Here is a 10,174-nt window from a genome sequence, read left to right as displayed (position 1 = left end):
TTCACCTGGCTTTGGTCCAAATTATGACTAAACTTTCTTTTCAGTCTTTCTCAACTGTTTACATCTTTCTCAGCATGTGCTCAGTACTGAAGATGTGCCCATGCTGCTGCTGTCATGACTTAAAAATACAAACTGATACCCCACCACCCTTTCCCTCCACCCAGAATCCCACACCTTTACATTTTTTCCTGCTAACAAAACTATCTGGAAGCAAAGACCTTGCACTCTGTTCCTCATCACTGCGTTAGTGACCCAGTACAGAGATAACAGCTGTGATTACTCATTGTCTTAACAGAACTAAATTTTAAACAAAGACTTTTTCTAACAACAAGAACAACAAAGGAAAGAAGTAACACTGAAGCAGGGAGGTGATTTTTATCTCTGCAGTTTGAGCCCTGTGGTATTTCCTGCTCTTCAACTAACCAGTTTTTCACTGCGCCTGAGCACAGGAAGCTGCTGTTTACTCCCTGTTCACACAGGAAAATTCTCTGCCAGCAAAACCTTATTTTGAGTCACTGTGTACTTCTTTCTGGCTTTTTGCACGTCTGAGTAATAAAAGCAATCCTTGGCATTCATTTAGCCCCTTTTCCTTTTGACAAACTTTCTGAGTGAACTTAGAGTAGCGAAAAACATAAATATTTAAATGACATACAAAATTTTTTAAAATCATTTCTATGCCACACTTTGGAAAAAAAATCACTAAGAGAGAAGAAGAAAAGTGTTAACCAACTAAACTAGCTGAACAAGTAAAGTTTTGCAGCGATATTTGATGGGGGAAGCAAAACAACAAACTACAATGACTTTTTCCACTTACTGAATTCAACCACCAGTTTCTCTAGAATTCTATCAGGATGCTTACAACGATCTCTGACGTCATCTACTCCTGAAAAAATACAGCCATTATTATAGTTTAAAGCCCTAAAATCTGTGTAATTTCATTGCAAAATATACACTGCTCCTGAATATTTTTTTACTCCAATACTCAGATGAACCTTGTTTTTCTAGGATTTGCATTGAAACAGTGCAAACTATCAATCCAAAACATTTTTATTAGCATCTTAAATGCAATAAAATTGCTTTTGCCAAATTAGTATGCAACAGAACTTTTTTCTGAATAGAAAAATGCTTCTCTCCTTTTTGTAACTGTTGTAGAGCTATACTGCACGTCAACAGTTTGTACTTCACAATGTCTGTGATACAGGTAATTTTTACCCAGCTAAAGCTTCAGATCACAAGTTCACAACTTGAGGACACTCCCTAACTAAATCAGATTCACTCCCTCTCAGGTGTTGCTCAACATCCCATTGGTATTTCTGCAGAGACAATGGAGCAGTACAGGAAGCAGTAACAACTCAAACTACTATGTTTGGATAGAGAGCAACTGTGATTTGTGGACTACAGAGACACAGCTGCAAACATCTTGAGTTTTATGTGAACCTAGCATTTCTTACTGCTGCCTGCTCAGCACCTAGTCCTGCTCAGCGCTGTACACTAGGCTCTCTGCAGCATTCTCCAACTGTCTCCCTTGAGCAGGCATAAGTTAGTCAGAGATTAGGCATGTACTTCTACAGTTTTCTCTTACATGCAAGACTGCAAAAACAGGATTTCCTTAAACCTTTTGCAGTGGTAAAAGAATGAAAGGGGAAACTTCTGATTGGCATTGCCTTTTTTTTATTATTATTTTTTTTTTTTTTTTTTTTTTATTTTCATCCACTTTGCTTCCCAGAGAAAGAAAAGACACAATTATTATCTGAGACCTTTGTCAGCAGGGGACTCAGTGCCACAGCACATGTCATTAGAACACACATCTCACAAAATTTGTGTGCTGTCACCTTCCTTATCACACCAGCAGAATGGGAATGTCCCACAGCACGGCTGCAGCCACGGCTTCCACACCACGTTGTACACAGAGAGCTGCTCTGGGACTGGAGTCAGTGTCCTGCGATGCTCTTCGATGGCTCTTCCCATCTTCCTTATGACAGTGTCAAAGAGGGGCTCAGTATCAGGTGAGAGAGGTTTGGCTTCAGAAGGGTCTCGTGAGAGATCAAACAGCAGTGGAGGATCATGATGGGTCACACCTTCCCCAAAACATGGGCAATTTTTTTTTCCATAACAAGCCCCAGCTCCGGGAGGACTGAAGATAGGGGTCACATAGTGAGCCTTCCAAATGGCTCCACCTGGCAGGAAAGAAATCTTATGGCACAACTACAAGGCTGTAGAGAAAAATGGAAAGTTCCCTGAAGCAATAGGAATACAGCTATTTACTAAGGAGAACTCTTCTCACACACCCTGGCACTCCCAACACAACAAATCAGATTATCTGTGTAGACTTCTCACTTTGAAGATGGAAAACTCTATAAATATGAAAAAAAACCACATTGAATTTCCAGTGTGGTAGTAAACTGCCTGTATTTTCATCCAACTTTAAGGCATTCCCTTTGCTACTTAGAAAAACATTGTTTTAAGACATCTCTGGCTAGCTAGTCAGTGATAATGTCATGCATAACCATTTCATGAATCTCAGTACTGAAAAACAACAGCCATGCAAGAAACTTGTCAATTAGCAAGAGGAAAAGAATCATGTTTTGCAGTTACCATGGAACAAACATTTATACTTACTGTCTTTTTGGTGCCACCTCACTGCGTGCAAGTAGGAGCCACAATAGTGAAATAGAAACTCATGATCTGACTTTTGAGCTCTTCCTTGCAGTAAAGGCAGCAGGTTTCGTCCATCAATCACCCTAATGTAATGGAGAGAAGCACAGTCAGGCAGGGGCAAACCTGACAGTGAACTGCATACTTAGAACTGCTTTTGCATTGGCTGCACCAGTGCTTAAGATAGCATACAGAATAATTTGGTCATAGATTTGGAGCAGCCAGCAGACTGCCAAACAAATATTTACGTCCCTAGATTTTTTAGTATTTGTTTGGGGTTTTTTTCAGTTTATTTATTTTATTTCATGTAATATCTGGCTCAACTAATTTCGTTTAGCAGTACATAAACAATATTTAGAGCTTGGTCTTGCAGAAAGAAGTAATTTATTCCTTAAATCAATACTGATCTCATAACTGTTAACATTTTGCAACTTTCAAGGGAACTTAAAGAAATCTGTTGAGTAAGATGGGTTTAACAAACGTAGGAGGTACTTGTAAGTGCCTGTAAATCAAGTCAGTTGGTGCCAAAACAACCCCAGCCACCAAATCTTTCCTGAATGAGGCTGAACCTGTGTTTGAAACTGGCACCAGGTCTTTGGAAGGAACAACTGCTCTGGCCACATGCATGCCTATGTGTATATCTGTGAGGGTTTACTCACTAGTTTAAAATCTCAGACTAGGCTTGAGGCAAAGGAGCATTTGTGGGATCTCCAAGGATGATATGAAACAGTCAATTTTTGGTCATTAGCTCTCCAGTGGTGAACACCTCCATACCTGTCACGCGGCAATATTCCTCCAGCCAGATGAACCACTGTGGGATAAATATCCATCAGACTTGTAGGTTCATCAGTAACTGTGCCTGCAGGTAGTACTCCTGGCCACCTAAATATTCCTGGCACACGGATCCCTCCTTCCCAGCCTCCCATGCCTTTTCCGCCTGCAGTAAAATGAATCAACACATAGAACTCAGAGGAAAACACAAACCTCTTCATCGGCTTGTTTCATTTGAGTGTACAGAAAGAAATGCAGTAATACATTGCTTATCCAACAGATTCAACTCTTCACTTTGCTTTGGACTTCACATACTTCATATTTCACATAGTTCACAGAAGAAAGTCCTGAGCAAGAGATAAAGAGTGAGATCCTCTTAGACCAGAAAGACCATTTGGATTTTATGTCAATCACTGATTTTGGGTGGAATATAAAAGGATACAAGGAAAAAATTGTTGCAGCCAGTCCTGACACAATGTGCCCTTACTCTATTCGGTTATATTTCAAGCTAAAAATGCAACTCATTCCAGCTTTGCTGGCTTCATCCAAGCACAATTCCTTGTTTCCAGTTTTAACCTTCATTTAAAGTTACAGTGGTTTTCCTACCTTTATAAATACCATTCCAGCCACCTAGCTGGGCAGACCCATTCTGAGCCTCCAAGTGTCCTCCGTGATCAGAGGCAAAGTATGTGAATGTATGATTTTTCAAACCTTCTTCATCAAGCACATCCAGAATTTTTCCTTAAATTTAAGAAGACAGACAGCAAGGTTTCTATTAAAAAATTGGAAAGAACAAGGCACACTTAAAATATTTCAATAATAGTCTTTCACAATGCCCCATTAGAAGTTTTTAAAAGCTTACATTTCTGTAGGTATTTTGGCCTTATTAGTTTTTCTGCTTTAAAATATACAGGTGTATGTGTCTGAAACATATCCTTCATAAAGAATACTTACCCACCATCCAGTCCATTTCTTCTACATTGTCTCCATATAATCCATGACGGCTCTTCCCAAGAAATTTTGATGTTGTAAAGAGAGGGGTGTGAACATGTAAAAAGGAAACAAAGAGAAGGAATGGTCCATGCCTGTTTCTTAAGAACAAAACAAAACAAAACAAAACAATATTCTGTGTTTGTGTTTGGAATATTTTGAAAGGTTTCATATCTGTGCACAGACACAGACACTGGATCTAGACTATACTCACATCTAGTGCTTCCTCACTAATCACAGATGAGTTCTCTTTTTGCATGAAATGTGGGCAAGAAAGATCCTTTTCAGACTGATCATTTTCAATTTCCAGTGTGTACCCAGGCATAGAATTTGCACAGTGCTTAAATAAATCAGATGCTCAATTCTGTTGACTTTTTAATTAAATGCAACTGGATACAGTCTCATGTTTAATATTTGTGTGGCTTTTTTAAGATAGTCACCTATAATTTTCATTATGTTTGTTTTCACAAAGTAGAAGAGAAGAATAGTTACTTTCCCTGTACTTTAAGACATTTGATGCATAAAAATATAAAAAGCTGTGCAGGAAAAACTTGAATCTAGAAACTGAACAACCTTACTTGGCTTCCTTTTCAATCCATAAAGTTAAATTTCAAGTGTTTTGATATTTTAACATGTAACAATTTAATGCATCAAACACATTTTATCTCATTATTTTGTAGGGTTTATGAAAAAGAACACAAAGGAGGCTTGTAGAATGAAGTGTAAAAACAAGCAGTTCTCATGATACAGTTACAGTTACTAGTGAGAAATATTAAGAAAGAAATATTAAGTGAGAAATATAAAATATTCCAAGTTCCCAGCACATCCCAGCTCCTTTAGAGAAAACTACAGACCTTTTGATAAATGATATTGCCTCCTTCAGCATGAGGAAAGCAGTCCTCTCTAACTTCATCGGCTGCTCAGTGACATCGTGGTTCCTCATCAGGATACAGTTCCAATATTGCACAAAGCCATAACTGGAATACCAAGAAATGAAGAAAAGGCCGCCAACCAAAGTAACACAGGCAATTGTCTTCCAGCGGATGGAAATCAAATCAGTCAGTTTTCCAGCAGTAAGAGTAAACACAGCAAGGGTAATTATCTGACTGTAAAGCCAAAGCTTATCTTGAAGGGCTGCATCCAGGTCTGGAGGTTTATTTTTTTGACAGTTGTTTCGAAGTGTTAAAGGCATTCCATAAAAGTAGTCAAACCCATGATTGAGAGGATGGTGACAGTGATCGTTGAAGGATTCACAGTTTACACCTTGATGCCACTTTCCTGAAGGTTTTAAAGCATGAAAGAAATTAGAACATTGCGGTGAACAACTCAAAAGGAGCTCAAGGTAACAGTGTCAGCCTCTCTTTGGGAATTAGGTAAGTCACTCAGTTTTTCCACAGAATGTCAATGCATTCTTCTCATGCCCTAGGATACTGAGTGAAACCAATGCCTGATCAGGTGAACATGATACCATAATGGGTGATCCCCAAGTGGTCAGGCAATAAACAGATAAATTTGTGAGATTCTCAACTACTGAGGTGACAAGGGTCACATAAGGATAGGATTTCATTACATTTCAGTGAGGACCAAAGAATTAAGGTACTCTGAGTTGCAGGTGGCTTTATTATGCTCCCTTCCAAACTTTCAATTCATAGATTAACATACAGAAGATATAACCAAAAGATCTGGTAAACTTTTGGGCAATGTTGACAAACATTTTGATCACCAGACTCAGGAGGAAGATTTCTCAAGCATGTCCCTACTCCACATGAAAAGAGAAAAAGCTGTAAACCAATGCCTTACCCTATCCCTGCCCAAAATATAAAAAGAAGCTGTAGTCTGCTTTGAACATGTGCTGAATCAAAAGACTCTTGGTTCGCCGAGTTATGTGATTGCCAAGTGATTACAGAGACAGCCATAAAGACTACAGTTAATTAGTTTGTCGTTCAATGCCTCCCTCCACATCTATTTCTAGCAGGTGGAAATGACAATGCACTTGGCACAGCTGGCCCTAAATCACCTGATTTTAAATGACACAGTGCTTACTTTACCTACCCATTTATGTGAAGGGATCCATCATGGAGTGACTGTCACAATAAAATGTGACAGGATAAAAATGTGAATGGAATGGGAAAGAAATGTTGCCGGTTGATTTTAGAGATATTTGGTAAAGGAAAAACGAATCTTGAAACTGTTGTGTCTGATCAAAGTCACAGACAGGCAGGTGTTGTGGGACAGTGTTTCCCTGACACCTTTGCATTTTGGCTCCCTCTGAGGAAACAGCCACCATATCATGTCTCTGGGACTCAACAGCCTCATCTGTGAGATGCTTGTGCTTTGTGATCTCCTCTGTGATACAAACTTTGTTCCTTTCTCTCCCTTTCTCTTTTGTTTCTCTGCCTCTAGCCTCCTAAAGGCAGATGAAATACTTGAAGAGATTATTTTATTTGGATCAGTCTCTACTTTAATAAAACTCTTACAGTGGTCTTTGAAAGAACCTTAGACCAAGTAAAATAAATGCTCACCATTATAGTCATGAGCCAGTTTTTCATTCTTCCTGTTTTGGGTAGCTTGTACAGGCATTACCATTGTGCTAAAACTGCTGTATTTTTAGTCTTCTTTCAAATAGAGGTTTTTTTACCCCCTCAGCCTTTTGGAGAGGATTTGTATCTGTGACTAACAGAACATGCTAAAACAACCCCTAAATTCCTTTCATATAACTAGTTCATTCTTCAAGGTCATGCTAAAACATTTTCCCTTACCTATCAGTCCAGTGGTATAGCCTTGTTGCTGCAGCAGCCTGGCAAATGTCGTCTCGTTAGCAGGGAGCCCTCCTGACCCGGCGTTCCACTGCAGCGCTCGGTACCTGTTGCTGGATGCCATCCCTGACGGAAATTGCTGTGGTCAGTCCTGTGAGCCTTTTTTTCTCTGCTGGCAGAGCCCGGGCTGCTCCTGCCAATCTTTGCATCAGGAGCTCAACCTCAAGCCAGCAGAGCTCCTCACGAGACATAAAGCAAAGCATATCTTGTAGGCAGTCACATCCCGTTATCAATAGTGTGCCTTAGGTACTCCAGGTACTCAGGAGCTGTATTGCAACACAAATATTGCTTGATACCAGTTTTGACATCAAATTGATAATAAATCAGTGGTGATTGTATATTGTAAATTTTGGGTTCTGACCTTCTGAGTATCTGTGAGTAACAATCTAAACTAGGAGATAACAGTTGCATTTCCCTAGCTCAGAGGGATGCTGTATCATGTTAGGCAGGAGACAGTTCACCAAACACACACACTGAATTTGCACTTAGTTCTAAAAATTAGATATCTAATTTTCCTATATATCACCTAGCGAGAGATGAATATCTATAAAGTTCTCCATAAGGCACCTTAGAAAGGTGGGCAATGGATCCACCCTTCATTTTCGCCAGAGCTTTGTGACTTTCTGCAACATGTTGGCAATGAACTTGCCCATTTCTTTGAGAACCCTGTTTTAAACCCTTACCTACAACCATAATCATCAAGAGGGATTCTGGCAGATTACACCCCAGGCTGTGTTGCAGTAAGGAAGTGACAGGTATTACTGCTGTTGGCATTTCTCCATACCTATTTATTTGCATTATGTAGCTCTCCTACATCCTATAAGGTAAGGTTAAAGCTCTGTCAGCTGGCAAGAAATGTCGTGGTTTTGCCTGTGAACATCTAGCAGTGCATTTTCTGTCTCAGGTTGAGAAAATAGCCTCAGTTCTTCTATTCCAGTACTTATTGGCTATTGTAGTTTCTCAGCACCATGCAAAGAAATTTTTAATTCAAAATGGGCCAAACCTGATCTAATGGGGTATCTGCCAGTGAGGAAGGCTGCTCTGCTCGGAGTGCAAAGCGAAGCTGCGGCAATGTGCTGAGTAAGCTTCACTCCTTCTCTTGCCAAGCGGTCAATGTTTGGGGTCCTAAAAAACAGTTACAAGTTTAATAGAAGCAAGGTAATCTGAAATTTGTTAAAATAAATTGTCAAGCACTAAAGTTTTTAAAACAGCTCCTCAAAAAAACAAAAAGCAACAAAAATACCCAAACCCACAACTTTAATACTCCAAGACTAGTATAGTAACAAGCTTGATACAGTGGGTGAAGTGGGTTGTAGCCACTGGCAAATCCATTCTTGAAACAGTCTTAGAATGCACCTGGCAACACTGCAAAGACACTTAGGTATTGTTGGAACTGTTTACAATACTTTCAACAGATCACTTCTGCCAGACATTTGGACCTTAAGTTTCAGAGTTCATTGAGCCAGAGCACTTCCCAGGGTGTCTGTCCCAATGTCTCTTTAAACCAGGACTTTCTGTTCCATGTTTTTAAATCATGCTATTTATATCATAATAGGTAGATATCTTTATGGAGGTCTACTTGTATGGGAGCTCAGCTCTTCCAGATGAGTGAACTACAACACCATGAAGAGTGAAAGAGGCCTCACTACTGTCTTTACCACTAGCAAAGAAGGGTAGCAGAGTCCCACAAGCACAGTCCCATATCTCTGTATAACCCCACCAACATCATGTGAGAGACATGCACTCAGAGCATGCCACCAAAACATCTGAGCTCCACTTGGAGAACACAATACGAGGCTCATAAGATGTGCCCCTGATGCATGTTCACTTCTGCTTTGCCTCTTTAGTTTTGAAGGACTGCAATCATTAGCTTCTGAGGCACATAATAATGTAATAACTCCTGTGGGTCAGTCCATGTGAGTCTGGATTGTAGTGTTTTGGAGAGGGCAGCAAATAAGTATATGAGGGATTCTGGAAAGGTACCAGGTGAATAGGGTAAGGCTTAACTATGCATGAAAAGGGATGAAGAAATTCATGCATGAGATGAAGACAAAACAGTAACTGTAATACAAAAACAAGTGGCTGAAGAGTTAGCGCATTTTGGGTTCAAGGGGAAAGGGATTCCCAGAACAAACTTAAAAACAAAATAAAAATATTATACTTCTTTTCTTTCACTGCACACTGTTTATTTAGGCCCCAATACTATGTGCATATATACAAACACTTAGATACACAATTACTAGAGTCTTGAATTAGGAGATTAGGATTTTTTTTCTTTTTTTTTAGTAATTAGGCTTAATTGCCCAAGGATAGGTGTACTATAGTGTTAAGAGTATTGTACAGAATACTTTACCTTATGGAATTGTTCCCATAACAGCCTATATCTCCAATGCCAAGATCATCAGCCAGAAACAGAAGCATATTGGGTTTAGAGTCCACAGCTGCACTGAAGCCAAATGTGTTCCAGAATAAACATGAAGTCAATGACATTAGGAGGCACCTCCTGAAACACAAAAAATTACTTTTTCTATACATAATTTGTAAGTGTTGGAGAGTGTCACGAAACTTTATTGGCCAGCCACACTTTCAGAGGGAAGCAGAGGAGCAGAAATTTGCTGGTTTCACTTCTTCCATCTCAACAAATGAAATAACTCTAGCCACTGAGGCCACGGAAACCTTTCTATAGCACAAGAAACCTTGTCATTCATTTGGCTCAGGAATTTTCATCTTGAATCATTTGCATAGATTCCAAAATGTTTCAAAAACTTCTAGGAGTTGAGAACAGTTAGTGCTTCCAAGTTTCACAAATTCTATGAAAATTCAGGTTATGTTCCACAGTGAATCTAGCATTTTTTTAATATATTGTCTCCAGTGAGTAAACTAGTTTTAATTTTAATTTAGAAGGGAAGTGGAAAAACTTAAACAATCTCTCCCTTACAAAT

General features: G+C 39.3%; 1 protein-coding gene across 1 annotated transcript; it reads right to left on the bottom strand.

Moving 5' to 3' along the window:
- Positions 1 to 1,715: 1,715 nt before the first annotated feature.
- Positions 1,716 to 9,755, bottom strand: LOC126649423 (arylsulfatase D-like). The gene is made up of 9 exons (XM_050333564.1): positions 9,586 to 9,755; positions 8,236 to 8,357; positions 7,176 to 7,298; positions 5,271 to 5,694; positions 4,381 to 4,517; positions 4,033 to 4,167; positions 3,430 to 3,592; positions 2,620 to 2,741; positions 1,716 to 2,177 (listed from the first exon to the last, which is right to left on the bottom strand). The coding sequence occupies exons 1-9, from the start codon at positions 9,720 to 9,722 to the stop codon at positions 1,810 to 1,812; spliced, it is 1,731 nt and encodes a 576-aa protein (XP_050189521.1). The 5' UTR covers positions 9,723 to 9,755; the 3' UTR covers positions 1,716 to 1,809.
- Positions 9,756 to 10,174: the final 419 nt, after the last annotated feature.

This window comes from Myiozetetes cayanensis, unplaced genomic scaffold (assembly GCF_022539395.1).
Source record: "Myiozetetes cayanensis isolate MyiCay16 unplaced genomic scaffold, myiCay2020 scf5-8, whole genome shotgun sequence".
NCBI lineage: Eukaryota > Metazoa > Chordata > Aves > Passeriformes > Tyrannidae > Myiozetetes > Myiozetetes cayanensis.
Note: the sequence above shows the minus strand (reverse complement) of the source record. Positions and strands in the feature narration are given on the sequence as shown.